The 20,762-nt window shown below is 42.6% G+C and overlaps 2 protein-coding genes across 4 annotated transcripts in view; both read left to right on the top strand.

The window, feature by feature from the left end:
* Window positions 1–649, top strand: part of QARS1 (glutaminyl-tRNA synthetase 1) — a 31,832-nt gene extending 31,183 nt beyond the window's left edge. Inside the window, exons 23-24 of the mRNA XM_063122084.1 lie at window positions 1–11; window positions 399–649. The exon at window positions 1–11 is cut by the window's left edge and continues 115 nt beyond it. Coding sequence (XP_062978154.1) covers window positions 1–11; window positions 399–449 — 62 coding nt within the window. The 3' untranslated portion in view covers window positions 450–649. The remainder of the gene's footprint in view (window positions 12–398) is intronic.
* A 9,571-nt stretch (window positions 650–10,220) lies between these two features.
* Window positions 10,221–20,762, top strand: part of QRICH1 (glutamine rich 1) — a 38,626-nt gene continuing 28,084 nt past the window's right edge. The window contains exons 1-2 of one of the 3 annotated variants that reach the window (XM_063122088.1): window positions 10,221–10,316; window positions 12,266–12,327. The gene's annotated coding sequence lies outside the window, so the exon portion shown is untranslated. Of the gene's footprint in view, window positions 10,317–12,240; window positions 12,328–20,762 lie in introns of all 3 variants that reach the window. The other 2 variants (XM_063122089.1, XM_063122090.1) reach the window with 2 other exon arrangements.

Below are 20,762 nucleotides of genomic sequence, written 5' to 3'. Positions count from 1 at the left end.
CAGATGCAAAGGTGAGTTCTGAAAACACACAAGAGCCTAGAAGGGGCTCTCCTGCAAGGCAGCCTTCCCCATCAAGGACTTCAGCTTCTATAATTCCCGGCCGTTATGGTCATTGGCTCTCACAGCTGAGAATTATGGGAGTTGCAGTCCAGTGCATCTGGAAGGCACCTGGATGGGGGATACTTCCCCAACCTGGTGCCCTCTATATGTTTTGTACTACAAGTCCCAGCTTTCAGAGCATTGGCTGGGGCTGATAGGAGTTGAAGTCCAAAACATTTGGAGGGTGCCAGGTTGGGTTAGGCTGGGTTAGAGGGATGGGGCACACTCTAAAATGGTAGGGCGGGAGAACGAACTGGATGGCAAAAGACTTTTCCTAACACCACTTGGTTTTTCTGCAGCTTGTGTTCAATCGGACAGTGACCCTGAAGGAGGATCCCGGGAAGGTGTGATGAAACGTCCATTACAATTTCTACTTGCGCACAAACGTCCTCAGGAGTTACTTCCTCCTCTTCCTCCCCTGCATGGCCAGGGGTGATAGTGGCGTGTAGGACCAGCACCATTGTCTGCTCTAGTGCCACAGTTGCCTTAACATGCTTCCTGGGTACAGACCCATCACATCAATAAAAAAAGGAGCCTCCGTATATTTTCATGGCTTGTTGGTGATGACGTGGGAGCTGGCAGGTGGGGAGGGAGGGAGGGAGGGAAACTGCTTCAGCTGTATGACCCTATTGAGGGTGGCTGGCTGGCTGGTTGTGCCAAAGCACATAAGTCTAGGGACAATGGTCCATTACTAGAAGCAAAATGAGTAGAGATACACGCATCCATGCATGCATACGTGCATGTGCGCACGCACACATTAATTTTGTATCCAGTGTTCCTATTGCAAGTAGCAGCTTGAAAGAGTATTTATCATTCTTCTGGAATGGAACTAGGAGCCAGAATTGGGATTGTTTCCCTCTGCCCTTCCTCTTTCTTTGTTTTATGTATTTATACATTACCTTTCTGGGCAGAAAGTCCCCTTACAGCAATTCACAAAATTATAAACATAAACAATTACAAACATAAAATACCTGTAATATTTCACAACACAACAGAACCATGCAGTACCAGCAATAACATAGCAGCTACCATTAAAATTATTCATGTGCCATCCAGTGTCAAGTTAAAAGCATTTTCAATTAAGTGGATTTGGAAGCAGGTCATGGAGTCAGATGCACTTCCTAAAGGAAAGAGTTCTACAATGGCGGGACCACCACTGAAAAGGCTTTGTCTCTCATGCCTGCCAACTTGACGAATCTTTCCTGCAGGTACAATGAGCAGGGCCTCCACAGCCGCTTGTAAGACCCAGGCAGGATCATTTAGGTGACTCCTTTCTCAGTGCCTGCAACACACCTTTCTATTGCATTGAAAGTGCTTTGGATAGGGAACTAAAAGCCCCAGTACACATGTAGGGAAGAATGTTATTTTATTGATTCTTCCCACTGAAAGTAAGGGATACCGTTAACACGTTCTCCAAGACAGTGCCAGCCCAATACTGAAAGGTACAAATCGAGAACGGGATCAAGAACAGGATCTAGTAGTCCCATTGACGTGACGCACATTCACCCACACCCTTTTTCTTTCTTTGTTTACGTCCCCAGCTCCTGATTGTGGAATTGGCTGGGCCTATTTCTTCTGAGCCTGGAAGCTGATTGGATAAAAGTTTAGGCTTCTCAGTCACTAAGCATCTTAATGATATAGGGCAGGATACAAATGTTTTAATAAAGAAAACCAGTCCACACACGAGGCAAACCTAGAGAAGTATGTCTCCTTACCCTAGGGTCTAAGGGTAAGACTGGCAGCCACATTTAGGTGGGGTTGTAGGTGTGATAATACTTAATGGCACTTCTGTTTCTTCAGAGGGCTCTTTCCTCTAATCCCCCCCTCCCATGTCTCTTTTTTATCACCATCATGGGGCTGCCTTGCACTTCAGTAACAAAGGTCAAGAGATGGGCAACCAATGAGCCAGTGTCTAGATCCAAGCTTTTTACTGACATTTAATGTACTGCTATTTCAGTCCAAGTGCGAAAAAAGAAAAAGAAGGGAGTCCTATCTTCTGAGTAGAACATCTGAATGTGTTGTTTTGTCCCACACACACACACTAAACCTTTGCAGCCTCAATAGGCAACGGCACCCTTCAACATCTCACGAACAAAGATCACAATTTAAAATCAACACATAAAACATTAAGAAGATGGATAAACCCTATGCATGTTCGGACAGAAAAAAGTCCTACAACTCCCAGTATTTCCCAGCCAGTATGTGAAGCGCCCAGAACTTCAGCTATGGGGCAATATAGAAATATAATAAATGAAATGAAGTAAGGTTGTGCCCTTACTCTATGAAACTTTTATTCAGACACTCCGTCATATTGACTGCTGTCATGTTTCATTCCTTAGTCCTTCTGTCTCTCATCTTATACCTTGTTATCTCTTCTGCTCATTTAGTTTTCTTTAATCGTGCTTTAATCATGTTAGAATCCATCAGTGTCTCCCAGTCCTGTTTCATGTGGAATTTAAGCTTCTTCTTGTAACCTGGCTGTATCTTCCTAGTCTCACCCCTTCTTATCTCTCTCTGCTGCTTTCTCTCCTTGATCTCTCTGTTCATCAAATGCTAATCTTATTAAACCTCTACTCCCTTATTAAACCTCCACTCCCTTGTGCTACTTCTTGCCTCCTTACTTTCTCTTTTGTGACTCCTTACGTGGGGAACTCTCTCCCTTTTAAATATTTAGCTGGCCTCTTATTTGTCTCACTGTAAGAAATTATTAAAAACTCACATTTCTCTCTTGCACTTATATAGCATTTGACTGTTTTGGTTCTTTTCTCCTTTCTCATGCTTGAGAACCAGTGGGCAACCATCCCATCATACCTGACCATTTAAGTCCAACATCTGGAGTGCCACAAATTTCCTACCCCTGCTTTAACACTTTCCATTTATTTATTTATTTCATTTTTATACTGCCCAATAGCCGAAGCTCCCTGGGCAGTTCACAAAAAGTTAAGCCTTCTCTCAGCTAGTGCAGTCCCCCCTCCAATTCTTCTCTCTGTGTCTCATATCTTTTAGATTGTGAGCTGATAATCAAGTAGCTTTATTTTTTAAAAAAGTTATTCACTACCTAGCACCAATTAGGCACTTTCATAAATAACAGCATATGAGTCTTGCTCAATCAGACCAAAGGACCATCTAGTCTGGCATCCTGTTTCCCAAGTGGATAACAAGATGCTTATGCTTATAATGGCCTAAGTTCATGCAGACTACAGCCCGCTTTATGTATCTAATGAAGTGGCCTTTACTCCACAAAAGTTTAAGCCATAATAAGTCTTTTAGTCTGCAAGGTGTCACAAAAGTCCTTCCCTCCTTAGCTGCAAGACTGAGGAACACTGCAAATTCTACGGCTGATTGCAGAGGAAGGGGCACAGTTGTTGGGACCACAGCTGAAGAAAGAAGAATTGAACTTCCCTGTGCACTGCAGTCCCAATGAAAATCCCCCTTCCTGGGGCACCCAGTATGATTTTTTTTAAAAAAACAAATGAACACCTGATTTCGTTGCCAACAAGTATTTAGAAGCATATCAAGTCTCAGCCTAAACCTTCAGCTTTATACCATGAAAACTTGCTCACCTATTAAACAAAATGGAAGCTGTGAATCAGGCTTTTAAGAAAGCCTGTGCTTTCCTGAAGGTCAGGTTACTCCCATTATTGATCCTTCTTCACAATGGCCTAGTTCATGCGCAACAACATCCCAAAGTATGGGTTGTCATTGAACTATGTGAGCTGTCGTTATGTGTGAACCTCGCATTATGGCTTATCTATGGTTCTTAACTATGAACAGTCCTGATCTCACAACCCAACAACAAACCATAGATTCTCTTCCTGGGTTGTTCATGGTTAACAACCCATGATTAAACCATAGCACAGGGTTTGTATGCAATGACAATCCATACTCAACCCATACTCTTGAGTTGTCATTATGTGCAAGCTAGGCCTATGAATCCTAATAGGCCATATGAGTTAACTGGATGTCCTAGGACAAGCGGTGGGGCATCTCCACCCCATGAGCTGGATCTGATCCATCAGGTCCCCGTCCGGGTTATGCCAACACACAAAGATGGCGTCACAGTTATATAATGGGCTATACAGTCGGATGGGAGTAGGGGTGTGTGTGGGTTGGATGGTTTCTGTATGATGGAAGATGTGGGGGGAGTGGAGTGTGTATTTGGTTTTGGCTCTGCCTATCACTGGCATGCAGCCCTCCAAAAATTGCAAGGGAATTTGGTCTTTGAGGTGAAAAGGCATCCCCACTTATTCCCTACATTATTTCATTACATTTTTATTTTGCTCTTCCTTCAAGGCCAGAGTGACATAATAGTTCTCTGCCCCACCCCACAATATTTATTTTCCCAACCCTGTGAGCAGAAGCAGCTATACAAGAGGCCTCTGTGCATATGGGTCAGATGAGTTCTGCACTCTACATCCTGTGATCACAGGAAAGATATAGGTGTTATAAAAACATATTAACTTGGCGGGGACTTCTAATGGTAAGACCATGGCAGGAAAAGAGTGAGGCAATGTATATGTTAAAACGGCAAGTGCCTTTTTGTAGAATGAAGGAAGAGATATGAAGCTTTGCATAGTCTCAGCTCCTTCTTCTGAAGAGCTCAAGCCATCCTAAAGGCCTTTGTAAACCGTCCAGAGAGCTTCGGCTATGGGGAAGTATATAAATGTAATAATAATGGCCAGCCCTACCATTAGGCACAGTGAGGCAGCTGATTTTGGGTGTCGTTAAAGGGCAGTAAATTGGTTTTTGTTGTATTTTTGCTTCCAAGGAAGGCAAGGCGCTTGTGTGATTTTTCTCCCTCAGGTGCCAAAACAATTTGGGTACTATACACCTTGTTGTGGAGTGGGTGAGTGAGAGGGCAGGGCACACTATATGCTCCTTGAGAAGCAACACGTCTTGAGCTAGCTTTGCTAACTCCTCACAACAAGTCTGTGAGGTAGGTTAGCCAGGGAGAGAGAGAGAATGAGACCCAAGGTCATCCAGTGAGCTTCATGGCTGAGGGGAGATTTCAGTCTGGGCCTCTGCAGTCTTAGTCCCACAGAAGGTAGTGGGTTCTGCTCTGCTCTGCCCTGCCAGGTTTGTGCACAGCTTCTGGTAAAGGCCAACGTGGCCTGCTTGTCTTGGCCAGCTCTCATGTGTAGGCATCACCACAAATAAGAGTATTCCATCTAAACTATGAGTATGTAAAACGTTGTGGCTGTTCTATTATGTAAAACCAGGGAGCCCAGTCCTATTATTGTCAAGGACAAAGGAAGGCGCACCCCCACCACACCCACCCACACCGTTCTGCAACAACCAATCAATATATATGCAACCAGAACAAGGAGGCATGCAGATGCAGCCTGATTTGTACGATCTCTCTGAGCTGCAGAATTCCCTAAATGCCCTCGGCCTCCTCTTCCTCCTACCGCCCCCGTCCACCCTCCAGTATCCAGGCCTGGATAGCAGTATCAATGATGCCGCTTGCTTCTGGGAAATGCTGAATGATATTTTTGGTTTCTTCGGAGCAGGCAGCAGAGAGCCGACCAGTTGGAACAGCCAAAAGACGACATCATCCTCAGCCACTCGCCCTCCGTCTACGTGTGTGAGCGGCGGCTGCACCAGCCTAGATCGCCGGTCGGAAGGACGCCAGGTCTTCTCCCGTTTTCGCTAACCTTTGCCCTTTGAAGCGGCCCGTTCCCGGCCCGGCGCCTGAGGCCTCGCTCGCCTCCGCGCTACCTCTCCGCCCTCCTCCAAGGAAGGCACGAATCGGGGTCACTGCACCTTTAAAGTCCTGCACATTTTCTGCTGTGTACAAACACCAAGGTCTAGTCGCAAAGTTAGTAACTCTGGGCCCTTTTTAAGGTGGGCTGGAGAGGTTTGCGACTAGAAAGCAGCTTGCGAGTAGCCCTGCGTCCGCTTGTCACTGACGGGTGTTGCTACGCAATCCCGCTGGATCCCTTGCAAAACTCTCCATGGGGGGCAGCTAGTGCACCGGTCGGAGGACAGAGGAGGCTGGGCAGCGGAAGAGTCCCCATCCTACCCTGGGCCGTGCCACCTTAAGGAGCGGTTGTTGGTGCCATGGAGTGGGAGGTTGTCTGCAAGCACATGGGGATATTAAAGCAGCCTGCGCGTTTCCTTGAGCCGGCCTGGTCTCTGGGGTGGGCGGGAGATGCGGGAAGGCTGCTGGGCCCTCGCCTTGGACACCCGTTCTGGGTGGGTGAAGCCCCTGCATTAAGACCGGCTGCTCTCAGTCCCTCCCGCCGGGCACTTGCAACAACAGCCATCTAGCGCCCAGCAGCCAAGACCTTCAGGGAAGAATGCAAAGGAAGGCAGCCCCCAGTCTTCCTAGGAGAGCAGCCTGGCTGGGTAGGATGGCAAAGCCGCCCAGGGCTGCTCTGCAGAAGCTGTCAAACAGAGTCAATAGTTGTGTGTACCACATAGAAGGTATGGCCCCTTTCTGTTTAGAGAGCAGTTCCTCCTTTTTAATGGTGTCTGCAGTAATATTAACTGCACAACTTGACCTTGTGTCCTCCCAATGATCCTGCGAAGTAGGCTGCCATCATTCCCATTTTATAAACCGGTTATTGAAAGTGAGGGAGTGATTCCAGGCTGGTAGTGCTAGGAATAAATCCCCAGGACTGATGCTTGTATGCACCAGACTAGTCTGCCATACATGCTCTCCCAGATCTATGCTGGGGAGAAAAACTAGTACCATTTCTCTTCTATCTGGTAAAAGGGGAGATGCCTATGAGAAAGGAAGCAAAGTAGTTGTGGCATGTAATTCCTTAAAGGCCCCTGAAAAGTGGCTCCAAGTATTCCCATTTTACAAAAAATACTTTATGGCTCAGCTGCTTCCAATACTCTACCCCACAGAAATGGGAAGGACAAGTATTTAATTCCAGCCAAGCCATGTGAAGAGTTAAGTTATGACATTCATTTTTCTTTATTAAGTGAAAAGCCAAACTTGGTAATGTTTGTTAATTTCAGGTCTCCTTTGGTTGATATTGTTCAAGAAAGAAAACTTTGTTGAAGTAATTTTTAAAGTTCCTAATAGGGATGCTTTTCTATAGTTGTCTGCTAGGGTACTTTTGGAATCTTCATTTACATAATGTTTTAATGTTTCGGAAAAGCTTTGGTGAAACTAACATCTCTTCTTGGTAGAATTGGGCTTGCCTGCATTAGATTGTAGGTTCAAGTCCAGCCCACAAATGCTGCAAAAGTCTCTGCAGATAAAAGAAACGAACATTTCAACTTAGCATCAGAAAATACTTACAAGAATCAATTAAACCATTTGGGAGATACCTTGGACTAAGCTTGCTATCTTGGGGAACAATAGAAATAGCTGTTTTTTTCTGCAAGACAAAAAGGAGAGAAAATACTCTTGTTATAACAGAATGCTTTCTAATTTCCCCTTTTGTGTTGGGGGATTTGGTTGGAGACTACTTTTTATTTACTAGCTTGCAGTCCTTGATGGGGGGGCAGCTAATCCCCTTTCACTGAAAAGAGTTGTTGGGGAGCAAGGTGAATCTGGTTATGTTTGCAATCCTATATCACCCTGGGAGTAAGCCCTATTGAACTCAATGAGACTTACATTTGAGTAGACACATGTAGGATTGTGTTGTAAATTTCCTTTCACATTCTATAATATAAATTACTTTTATGCATCTCAATATCAGTCACTTGCATACATACCATGAGCAGAGCACCCAAATGCCATTAAGGGCTTCTTCATATATTGCTCATATGCAATGAGACGGTCTTGAATTCTATGACCCTGTTCAGATGACATGCTAAGCCATGGTGGTTAAGCATTTTGAGCTAAACATTATGGTTTAGCATGTCATGTGAACCATTCCTAACCATGGTGGCTGCATAACCAGGGTTTAAACATGTTCACTAACCATTTGCTGCAAAAGGGTTAGTGGCCTAACCATGGCTTACTGTGTTGTCTGAACAGGTCCTTTGAGAGCTAAGGTGGGGATAGTGCTTATCCTTGAATCTGTTATTACTGAAGCCTAGAAAGCCTGTTATTACTGAAGCCTGGAAAGAAGTTGTGAGCTTTGCGAACTAGGGATTACTTAAGAGGGAGCTCCAGGTTTCATAATTGCAAACTCACTTTAGGGAAAGCAAAGTAGTATGTTGATCATTCCCCAAATTCTTTATTGCCAGAACAGACCCTGTGGGTTAGATCCAGAATGAATAATTTCATACTTAGAGTAGACCCACTGAAATCAATGGGACAAATTAGTCATGACTAACTTCAAGTCCCATTTATTTCAATGGGTCTACTCTATGCATGACTAAGTCTGGATCCAACCCAGTAACTGCAAAAGAGTTTTCTTCAGCTTTGGTGCATGGAACAGGTGCTTACCTCTTATGCTACTTGGTCTCAATATTTGTAAAGTATTTTGCAGTTTTGAAGCCCTTTATCTTTTCACTGTTGCTTCAATGTGTCCCAGCTGGAAATTAGGGGCTTATTCCCCTCAAATGAAAGGCGTGTTCCTGCAGCTTCTGATGATTCCATAACTACTGCCAGCCTGCTCTTAATTTGTGTTAGTCAGGCTTTCCCCCTTTGAACTCCTGTGAAAGGTCCGCCTTTCTAACTGCTGCCACAAACATTTACCTTTGCTATAAAGGTTCAAAAGGAGTGCAGCTTCATGCAAACTGCTGATTGGATATTATGTTGGTCAGGCTGGAGACAAAGGCTTATAACTGCTTGTTTTCCCCTTCCCTCCAAACTTCATCCCTCCCTTCATCTTAAATGAAACAAGACACCATTCTTATCAGTACAACTATATTAAAATTTTATCGTGCATATAGGCTGCTTCTCATGAAGACAGTGTGTGTAGGTGTTCTGCATTTTTCTCTGATCTAGGACTGTATGAAAGCATAGTTCTATTATAATGTGATACACAACAATGATAGATCTGTCAAGGGTGGGAGTATTCCATGAGGTCAAGAAGAAAGGAATAAAAATATCATATTATATGACCTAGCTCTTCCTGGTTTAGTTTATTGATTACTCTTTTGTGAATGTGTTTGAATTGGGAAGACCCTCCATGCAGGTTGGTGAGTACCTGAACACTTCTGGTATTTCATAGCTGCTCCATTAGACTTGGCTTGGAGTAAAGGAGTTGCTCTGAAATTTGTGGGCCGCTTATTAGAGTATATTGTGGAAATATATCAGAATGCTTTGGAAGGGGACTTGGGAGATTAAGAGTGCTGTCTTGCAAAAAACAAAAATAACCTCACAATTATATAATGGACTGTGCAGTAGAAGGGGGAGGGGAGATCTTATTCTTGCTAGGTTACCTGTTCATGTAAATGTTAGGTTTTTAAGGTGTCAGAGCACTCTTTGTTTTTCTAAAATGTCACATTATCCTCGGTGGCAAGGATATATATGAGCCTTGCTCTGTGATGGAAGTGTTGCAAGAGTTGCAACTTGCAGACTGCTTAATGGCCCAGTCCGATGTATTTTAACGGTTTATTCACGAGGGAGGTAGAGCAGTGATAAAGCCCTGGGGATAAGTGAGCCAAACATAACACCCAACAGTTTGAGGGATCTTTAAATGTTATAGTGATATAACCTTCCGTGGAATAGAGTTCCCCTTTAGGGGCAAAGATTGTTACTTGTAATGTTTGAATCACAGTTTTTTGTTGGGGATAACTTTTTATCTATGCCATAGCTAGCTAGAAGAAAGTTGTACAGAAAGCAGGAAAAAAAACCTTATGGGATTAAAAAAAGTCCTATAAGCGAAGAAGAAAACACCTACGGAGGGGAGTCATCATGTCAAGGGGTACACTAGAAGGACTGGGAGCTTGCGAAGGCTTGTACTGGAGCGGAGGGACTACAGAATATGCCCGCCTGTAGGGACTCAAGCAAGACCACGGCATTTAATTTCTCGAGGAAAAGCGAACTGGATGGAATTTCTTCTCACAGGTCCTTCCACACTCGTTCCTCATCTCTTCTCTTCTCTTTCTCCCCCCCCCTCCTCTTTTTTTCTGGTCCCTCCTTCCTTTTCTCCCTCCCTCGAAAGCGCTCGTCCACTTTAAGGCAAGGGGCGTGGCTCGGCGTGTTCCTCTCGCGCGGCTTAGAGGCGGAGCTGTCGCGAGCTTGAGTCCGGGCGCCGATTGGTTGCGGTGGGTTGAATGTAAGATGGCGCCCAGGGAGCTGTGAGGGGAAAAAAGACGCGGGGCCTGAGGTGGCGACGGCGCGAGGCGGCAGAGGGGCCGGGGTGAGGCGGACCTGGGCTAGGCCGCGGAGAGCCAAGCGGCGTGTACGGGAACGGGGGCCGTGGTATTTCGGAGGGAGGCGCTGTTCCAGACTGGGGTGTGGAGGGGGGGGAGGCGGCGGAGGAGAGGAGAGGGGGAGGGGTAGCGGGGCCAGAGCGCGCTCCCGCGAGCCCGGCCCCGGCTGTTGTGTGGCGGCGCCGCCGCTTGGAGCGCATGCACGAGTGGGGATTGACGGCTCGCAGGGCGGGATTGGGCCCGTGCGCGCACACTTGAGGCCTGCATCGTTCCCCTATGCTCGGCCCCGCCTTGCGTCCCCAACTCTTTTCTCCGCGCCCCCGCCCACTGGTTCTAGAGAAGGGGAGGGAGGGAGGGAGCGCGGGCGCGATCCTGCTGTCCGTAACGCGCGTTAGAAACCAGCACCTAGAATTAGGCGCGCGCCTTATCTACTACAAACCGGCGCGCGCACACGCGCGCGATTTCTCTCTAAAAGGCGCCGACTCAGGAGCAGCAGCGGCAGCAGGCGAAGTTCCAGGATGAGGCCAGCGGGCCCTGGTGCTGCAGAGCCCCGGGGAGGCGGGGTGAGCTGCGTCGTGTCGCGCCGGCTGCGGCCGATTTCCTTGCTCCTAGCCATTCACGCTAGCTTTGTGCGAACAGGATGCTTATCTCCACCCTTGGCCAGAAGGCTATAATAATGAAGGCGCAGCATGCTAAGGCGGGGCCCTTGGTGTGTGGGCCTTGTCTAGGAACCAATAATGTCATTATTTGTCAATAGCGTGTAACTGCTAGATGCTGCACAATGAGCTAGTTGCATTGTAGGATGCTTCATTTAGGTCAGCTGAATGATTCCAAGAGCTAAGTAACTTTCCCCCCTTCAGCTGATCCCTGTTGTACAGATTACTTCGTTCTTGATTTTGCCATTAAAACAAGATAGCTGTTTTTTAAGCTGTACTATTTCCCTATAATTGATTAAAATATCTTTTCCTTTTTAATTATGCTTACTGATAAGAGATGAATACAAGAACCTACCAAGAGTTCTTTCCTGGCTTTCACTTTTATGAGCCTACCTTGTGAACTGTATCTTTAGTATTCCTCAGTCTTCTGGTACCTTCAAAAACAAGCTTTCATCGACTGAAGCTCACTTCATTTTAGGGCATCAGACTCTTGCCTGGAGCTTATGTACATGTGAAGGACAGCACACTATTGGTGTGGAAATATTACACCAGCCTGTCTGCACCTACTGTTACAATGTGTCTTAACCAGTGGGTTAGGCAAAAGGTTTGCCAAGGTGGAATTGTCACTTGTCTTGGGCAACTAACTACAAAAGTAGAAGACAACAATACTTATGTCTTACAAATTGCTAGCTCATTCCAAGCTCCAAAACCCTACCACCTGCTACCTCTTTTGAGCTAAAGTTAATGTTTTATTGAGTACATTTCTGTCCCGCTTTTTTTCAGTTGTTGAACTCCAGGCATATTGCGTAGGATTCCCAAGCAGTCTCCCATCCAGGCACTGACCAGATCTAGATCTTCTTAGCTGACCTGGCACTGACCAGGAGTGGGCAACTTGTGGCCCTCCAGATGTTGGCCTACAACTCCCATTAGTCCTAGCCAGCAGGCAATGGTGTAGGATGCTGAGAGTTGTGGACCAAAACACCTAAAGGACTACAACTTCTCCACCCCTGATTTAGAACGTGTCCTGGGATATTCCCGTACAGCTCAATTCCAGTGTAATTCTGGAAGGAAAGGCTTCTTGCTCTGGATGTTGTTTAGTCCTTGCTCAGAAAAAAATGGGAAAGGAAAACATAAATAGGAATTAGAAAAGCTCTAGAACTTTGCTTTTTAAAATCACTGTAGCAGTGTTATGCAATATAAGATTGCTTACCCTTTGTATATATATTTAAAATACTTTTAAAATGGGGATGGAAAGGGTTTCTTTGTTCTGTCTTCTCCAGAATGTCACGAGTATTAAGAGTTCAGGACACGAATATCAGAAATACAAACAGCATGGTACCTGGTGAGTCTAGATTGTCCACATACTGCAAATGTGTGTGTACCCTCAATAATGCTTAAGTTTTCTGAATTAACTGTTTGCTAACTGACTTGGCCTGATTTTTACATGAAAATGCAGATAAGAGGGAGACTTATTTCATGAGCCAGGAGAAGTTTAGATACCATTTCTTTCCTTTTTTTTTTTTTAAAAAAAGAAAGACAGTGGAAAGCATATTATGCCACGGTCTTGCAAGGTCAGTAAATCTCTGATCTTTGGATTCATCCATATAATTCTGGCAGCACTTGTACGATTAACATCATAAACGTTTGACTGTATTTATGAATATTGGCTACAACAATAATGCATGACACAACAGGTACATCACATTTTTTTCTTGATGGTATCCTTGCACTGTAGTTCTAGACTCTAGAATATTTCCTCTTGCAATTTACTGGTGGTTGTGACAGATTAAAGAGCAGGAGAAGATTCCATGGAGATAAAATGGGTCAGTGTAGGGCTAGGCAACCTTCTGAAAGACTACCATTGTAGATTTTTTGTGAATTCAGAAGAGTGCAGACTTCTGTACCAACCTAAGCTGACTCTTCAATATTTATCTTTAAAGCTGGCACAGTAAAGTGTTGGTAAAGAGAAAGTACAAATGTTAAACTTCTAATCTGACCATCCCCTCCTGATGTAGCAATGGTAATGAGAAGTATATGTTTGAAAAGGAAAGCTGTTTCCTGCCAGCATGTTACAGAAGTAGATGGGAGAGGGGAAAATAAGATGAATATTCATCTGGTAATCAGTACTTAATTCGAAAAGGGAACTTGGATGCAGTGTCAAACTATTCCAATTTAATATTGGTGTCTGATTTGAATTTGGGGAGACACAAAGTTTAATCTTCTGCTGTGGTGGGCTTAATTTGGGGGGAGACAAGGTTTAATCTTCTGCTGTGGTGGGCTTAAACCATTGCTGGCTGAAGAAGATGTTAGATTGTATGGGGAAGGATCATAGCTTTCTTGCATAACTTCTGTCAACTAACACAAACATATAGCTGCTCCTTTTGGCATTGGTGGGAGAAAAAAGGCAAAGGTATTATGTTAATCCAGGCTTTTATTTCAGTTCCATTATCAATCATTGGTTCTCAAAAGTATGAGCTGTGTTTGTTTCCCCTTGGCTGTTTGGAGAGCTCTAATTGGGTATGCCATTTGAACTGATCTTTCAGAATCAGCATCAATAAGGACACAATCCTCTGCATGCTTAGACAGAAGAAATCCTACAGCCCCCAACATTCCTCAGCCAGCATGGGTGAGAACATGCTGAGAGGAGGAAGCCCAGCCCTGTACTGTCTGCTTTAGTGCAAATGTTCATCCTTTCTTTCATCTTGCCTCACCCCTCTTTGTATTTTGAAGAGATGAAGTGTTGAACAATTCTTTTCTTGAACTGGGCTAACTCTCAAAGTACAGTGATTCTGCATTTAACCTTGGTGATACAAAGGCCTAGGTACTTCCATTACATTTTGTACTTCTTTTGGTGTTTTCTTTCAGGTGTACAGCATTGTCACATTTCCCTTTTGGATGTCATTTTATTGTTTTGTTTTTAGTGCCCAAGTTCAGAAAACAGTTGAATTTTACTACTTTCCCCTTGGTAGTATTTATAATTCCTCCTAGTTCTGCAAATAAGTGTATTCTTCACTCCTTCGTTAGTATTGAAGATGCTGAACTGCGCTGGATCAAAGGACAGATCATCTACCTGTAACCCTGAATAGCGCTTGTTAATCCTTGTCAATTAAAGAGTGACTGGTTTACTCCCACTCATTGTGAACATTGTAAGCTGTCCTGCAAAATTATTTAAAGGGCAGGGTACAAATCCCATAAATAAATCCAACAACAGTTTACTTGTCTACGTATGGGTGGTAGCTTGTAATCCATGTTTCTTCAACCTTATAAGACTAATATGTGGACAATATCTGGAAACATTCTGAATTTGAGTTATTTCCCATTTTTCTATATATGGTGGTCTATCAGATAAAACCAGATTAATTTTGGAGTAGTTAGCCTGAGTGGATTTTTAAAGTGATTTTAGCATTTACAATTCTACAACTTCTAATTATTTTCGAGGATTAAAAATTAGCCTCAGCTTTCAATTTTATGCAAAGAGAGGTAAGAGAGAGGAGGCTTTCAAATCTTTTGTGTCGTGCTTCATGGAAGCTTTCATATTCCTTGAAAATTGCACCAACGTTTCCCACAATAATAGAAATACTTTACAAAGTAACTAAGCAAATTGTAATTTAAATTTCTCTATATCAGGGATAGGCAACCTGGTGCTCTCCACATGTTTTATTGCAGCTCCCATAATTCCTGACCACTGTTGATGCTGGCTGTGACTTATTATTATTATTATTATTATTATTATTATTATTATTATTATTATTTATATAGCACCATCAATGTACATGGTGCTGTACAGAGTAAAACAGTAAATAGCAAGACCCTGCCTCATAGGCTTACAATCTAATAAAATCATAGTAGAACAATAAGGAGGGGAAGAGAATGCAAACAGGCACAGGGTAGGGTAAAACTAACAGTATAAAGTCCGAACAACATCAAGTTTTAAAAGCTTTAGGAAAAAGAAAAGTTTTTAGCTGAGCTTTAAAAGCTGCGATTGAACTTGTAGTTCTCAAATGTTCTGGAAGAGCGTTCCAGGCGTAAGGGGCAGCAGAAGAAAATGGACGAAGCTGAGCAAGGGAAGTAGAGACCCTTGGGCAGGTGAGAAACATGGCATTAGAGGAGCGAAGAGCACGAGCGGGGCAATAGTGTGAGATGAGAGAGGAGAGATAGGAAGGAGCTAGACCGTGAAAAGCTTTGAAGGTCAACAGGAGAAGTTTATATTGGATTCTGAAGTGAATTGGAAGCCAATGAAGAGATTTCAGAAGTGGAGTAACATGGTCAGAGCAGCGAGCCAAGAAGATGATCTTCGCGGCAGAGTGGTAAACAGAAACCAACGGACTGATGTGAGAAGAAGGCCAGAGAGAAGAAGGTTGCAGTAGTCCAACCGAGAAATAACCAGTGCATGAACAAGCGTCTTGGCAGAAGAGACAGACAAAAATGATCGAATCTTGGCAATATTATACAGGAAAAAATGACAGGATTTAGCTACTGCCTCAATATGAGGAATAAAGGAGAGCAAGGAATCAAATATAAAGCCAAGACTACGAGCTTCCTTGACTGGAGTAAGCGTGACATCATTGACAGTAAGAGAGAATGAGAGTTGAGGAGAAGGTTTAGGAGGAAAAACAAGCAATTCAGTCTTTGCCATATTAAGTTTCAAACGACGATGAAGCAGCCAAGCTGAGATATCTGAAAGACATGCCGAGATACGATCGTGAACATCAGGAGAAAGTTCCGGAGATGAAAGATATAATTGAGTATCATCAGCATACAGGTGATATTGGAGGCCATGAGATTGAATGAGATTACCCAAGGGCAACATGTATAAAGAAAACAACAACGGGCCAAGCACCGAGCCTTGTGGAACCCCTACTGAAAGGGGAAAAGAGGAAGACGAGCTGCCATTAGCCAACACGCTGAAAGACTTATGGGCATTGTAATCCAAAATATCTGGATGTACCAGGTTGCCTTATCCCTGCTCTATATGTATAAAGACAAAGGTAAACTAAATGGCATTTACAAAAGGCATTGATTTCAAAACAGTGAAGCCCCCCGTCAATATCTTCAGTTAGATACCCACAGTAATTAGTTACAATTTTTGGGAGTGACTAAGTGTGAAGGTCAACATTTTCTTAATCTTGAGATTCTTAGAATTTACACATGATTTACAAAAGCATGGCAAAAATTGAACCAAACTGTTCTTGTAATCTGACTATATTGTTAGTCACTTGATTAGATATAAATTCTTTTGAAATAGATGGGCTGTAGTAATGTATTTGGAATTGGAGTACACTTTTCTTTCAGTGTGACATCTAATACTTACTTGAGAAGTGTTATCCCATTTTGGCAGCAGTGAAATTGTATTTGAAAAGGCTATTTCGTTGAAAAGAATTGGTTGACTTTAGCCAGGGCTGCCGAATGTTCCCCTTTACTTCTGGTGAAAAAAGCATTGTGTCAAAGATGTTAGATTTAATCTCCCTTACTCTTGGGGAATTGTGTTTATTGGGTCAGCAGCAAAGAGAATAGCATCATTAGTTCTGGCTTGCACAGAAAGCCAGCCAGAACACTTCTGCCAACTGAGGCCTTCATTGGAAAAGTGAGTATCCTTTCTAAAATAAAATAAAATAATTAAGTAAAAAATTTAGTATCTTAATTTGAAAACTCACTGTCTAAAATATGGGACCAATATATTTCTCTTTCTAAAATGTAGATCAGATTTAATAGTTAGCCATAGGATGAAGATTTCTTTCATCATGGGCCAGTTCGCATGATCAAACAAGCCGCCATGGCTTAAATAAATTGAATAAGCCACATTGGTTTGTTTAAATCGGCAGTGTAATCATTAGCCTCATTATCCACTCTTGTGCAGCTTGTCGTGTTGTTCAAACTCGGACTGCCTGACTGTTTAAGGGGGAAGCAATCCTCAAATAACAACAGGACATGGGTTATTTGGGGGCTGTTTCTCCTTCACATAAGCTATACTGCCCAGGTTTGGACGACATGACAGGCTGTGTCTGGGCAAGTAATTAGGCTAATTAAGATTATTTAAACAGGCCATTGTGGTTTGTTTTGTTCATGTGTTCCAGGTCATAGTGTAGATTTCATTTCTTCCAAATGAAACCCCCAAATAACACTAAATGGCTATAACAACTAAACTGAGTGTGCCTTTGAAAAATATATAGAAATAAATACTTGGCTTTTATCCCTTTTATCTAGCACCACATGTTTGCAGCAATTTCTGTAGCTATTGGGCCTTATATTAATTATGCTTTTTAGAACAGCTTGATGCAACTGCAATTGCATATCACCTGAAGTTGCTGCCCCTCCCATTTCTGTTCCCATGCTGCTGTTGTTAATTTCTGTGACATCCACATTCTTAGTTAGAAAGTATCTTGTAGCTATACCATGATAGCCCAGTTTAAATGTACATTACAAGTATGGTCTGTGATCCATCCCAATAAAGTGGATGAAAGTTCCAGACATCAGGACTAGTGCAGGAGCATTCATGGGGTAGCAGGGAACTTAGATTGTAAGCCTATGCGGCAGAGTCTTGCTATTTACTGTTTTACTCTGTACAGCACCATGTACATTGATGGTGCTATATAAATAATAATAATAATAATAATAATAATAATAATAATAATAATAATAATAATAATACTGTTCCAGGCAGTATATAAACAGGCCCTAAGACACCTGCTTGACTTATCAAAGACCAAAAGTGAGAAAGCGCCTCAGACAATTTTCATTATTCCCAACATTAGCTGGAATCTGAGGCCGTAACTTGAGTCCTGCAATAGAGAGATGTAGATACATAGTGTCAATATATGTCTTACTTCCAAACAGCTTTAGAAATGACACATGACTGCATTTGTAGAATAAATGTATTCAATCTCCTTGAACAAATAAATGCCTGGATGTTGGGTGGCTTCACTGCAATGACAATGGAAATGAATGACTTTTCTCTCACTTCAGGCTTTCTCGTGGTGTAATATCTGTTGTAGAAATATATAATATCTGTTATGGTTCTGTCTCCTTTGAGATTTTGTTCTTTAATTACACATTCTTTAGCAACAGGGACTATATTACTAAGTGAGTGAGATATTCTCTACTATATATGTTGCTATAGCTCTTATTTATTTATTTATTTATTTATTACATTTCTATACCGCCCAATAGCTCTCTTAAACGTTTGGAATTATTTGTAATCTTTACCTTGTTTAGAAAGCAAAGTCAAACATGAAAAATAGGTTAGTACTCTACACAATATCTCAACAACACACAGTCTGCTTAAAATAAATAATACTGGCCAACTTAATGCACATATACTTTTATTTTGAATGAAAGAATTTGGAACTTTGGATTGAATGGCAGCCAGAAATTGAACATAAGAACATAGGAAGAGCCATGCTGGATCAGATCAAGATACTCTAGACCAGCATTTTGTTCACCCAGTGGCCAACCCATGGCCAACTGCCCATGGAAACACACAAACAGGATATGAGTACAGCAACATCTCTCATCCATTTCCCCCAGCAACTGGTGTACATAGGCATACTACCTCTGATACTGGAGATAATATAGAGCCATCAGGACTCCCAGCCCTTGATAGTCTAATCCTCCATGAATTTGTTCAGTCCCTTTTTAAAGTCATCTAAGTTGGTGGCCATTACTACATCTTGTGGAAATGGATTCCGTAATTTAACTATGCACTGTATGAAGAAGAACTTCATTTTATCTGACCTGGCTTTCCCACCAATCAGCTTCATGGAATGAAGAGATGGAAAAATGTCTCCTTATCCACTTCCTCCACACCAAGCATCATTTTGTATGTCTCTATCATGTCTCCCCTTACACACTTTTTTCTAAGCTAAATAGTCCCAGATATTGTAACTTTTCTTGAAGGGGGAGTTCTTCAGCCCCTTGATAATTTTAGTTGCTCTTTTTTGCACTTTTTCCAGCTGTACAATTTTTTTTCTTAGGTGTGGTGAACTGGACACAGTATTCCAAGTGTGATCGCACATAGATTTGTATAGGGAATCTGATGTTGGCAATTTTATTTTCAATTCCTTTTCTAATTATGCTCAGCATAGAATTTGCCTTTTTCACAGCAGCTGCACACCAGATTGATATTTTCATCGAGCTGTACACCATAACCCCAAGATCTCTTTCTTGGTTAGTCACTGCTAGCTCAGGTCCCATCAGCATATACGTGAATTGGGATTTTTTTTTGCCTCAAAAGTACATCACTTTACACTTGAACCACATTTGCCATTTGGATGCCCATTCTTCACAATCCTTTTGTGTCCATTCTTCACAATCCTTTTTTGTTTTAACCATTCTAAATAATTTAGTGTCATCTGCAAACTTAGTCATCTCACTCCTAATTTCAGAACATTTATGAACAAGCTGAAAAGCATTGGCCCAAATACAGATCTCTGTGGGACTTCACTGTTTTACATCCCTCCATTGGGAGAATTTGCCATTTATTCCTGCTCTCTGTTTTCTGTTCTCTAACTAGTTACTGATCTGTAAGAGCACCTCTCCTCTTATTCCACAACTGCTAAGTTTGCTCAGGTGTCTTTGGTGTGAGGGACTTTGTCAAAACCTTTTGGGAGTCCAAGTAAACAATGTACCAGATCACCCCTGTCTGCATGTTTATTGACACTGTCAAAGAACTCTAAAAAGGTAGCGAGGCATGACTTATCTTTGCGGAAGCCATACTGATTCTTTTTTAGCAAGGCTTGTCTTTGTATATGCGTAGTAAGTTTAATTGGTGTTACATTGGCCATTCTCCAACCCTCTGGTACAGAGGCTAAATTTAGGGACATGTTACATATTGTAACAACTTTTATATTTGAGATCTTTAAGAACTCTTGGATGCATAACCTATGGGCCTGGTGATTTATTAACTTGATTTATCAATAGGACCAAGACCATTAGGAATGAACTTGTTTCCTGAGAGCCAGGAGCTCCTTAAACCAGCCTCACACTCATCACTTCTGTCCAGCTGGCAGATAGTCATACATGTGGCACTTAGTGCAATGCACTGGATAGCCCTCATATCCCTGCTGGCTTTCTACCTTCACAATTTTTTTTTACTGTTAGTATTGGCTTTGTTTACTTGGAAAACTTAAGTTCTTCACAATCCTTTTTTTGTTTTAACCATTCTAAATAATTTAGTGTCATCTGCAATGATAACTAAGTTATTTACTAGGAGATGGGGAATTTATTTGTAGTTATTTACTAGACTGCCCTGGCCTCGCTCTGTTAATCTCATATAGGTGCTTAACTTGCGCAGGAACGGATGTTTTGTTGCTGGGGCTCCTCATGTTCAGAGAGCTGGGCTTCCTCACAAGCCTTGACTCCAACGGGCTTGCCCCAACTGCTGCTGCAGAAGGATAAGGTTTAGGACAAGTAGATGGTAGGGAGCTAAGATGGTGATAAAAGCTCTGTCCCTTTTGGTACCTTTATTTGCATTGCTTAGGGTTGGTGTTTTTTGCTAGCATGAGGGCTCGTAACTTTATTTTAAAGAGGCAAAATTAAGAATCATTCATGCATAGATAAAAAAAATGTTACAAAGAAAAAGTAATAGACAAAACAATTTTACAAGCTTGCTCAACCGCACAACCCTGGATTACTAGGAGGCTTGAATAGTAGGTCGAGCAAGATGCTTGTCAAAAAATAATTTACTTTTGTGGCTAAATGAACAGCTGCATTAGAGGATTACTTGCATAGAATTGTGCAGAATATGCATAGACTCATTTTAGCAAATCACTGTTCCTCAGT

Source organism: Elgaria multicarinata, chromosome 3 (genome assembly GCF_023053635.1).
Source record: "Elgaria multicarinata webbii isolate HBS135686 ecotype San Diego chromosome 3, rElgMul1.1.pri, whole genome shotgun sequence".
NCBI classification, from domain to species: Eukaryota; Metazoa; Chordata; class Lepidosauria; order Squamata; family Anguidae; genus Elgaria; species Elgaria multicarinata.
Note: the sequence above shows the minus strand (reverse complement) of the source record. Positions and strands in the feature narration are given on the sequence as shown.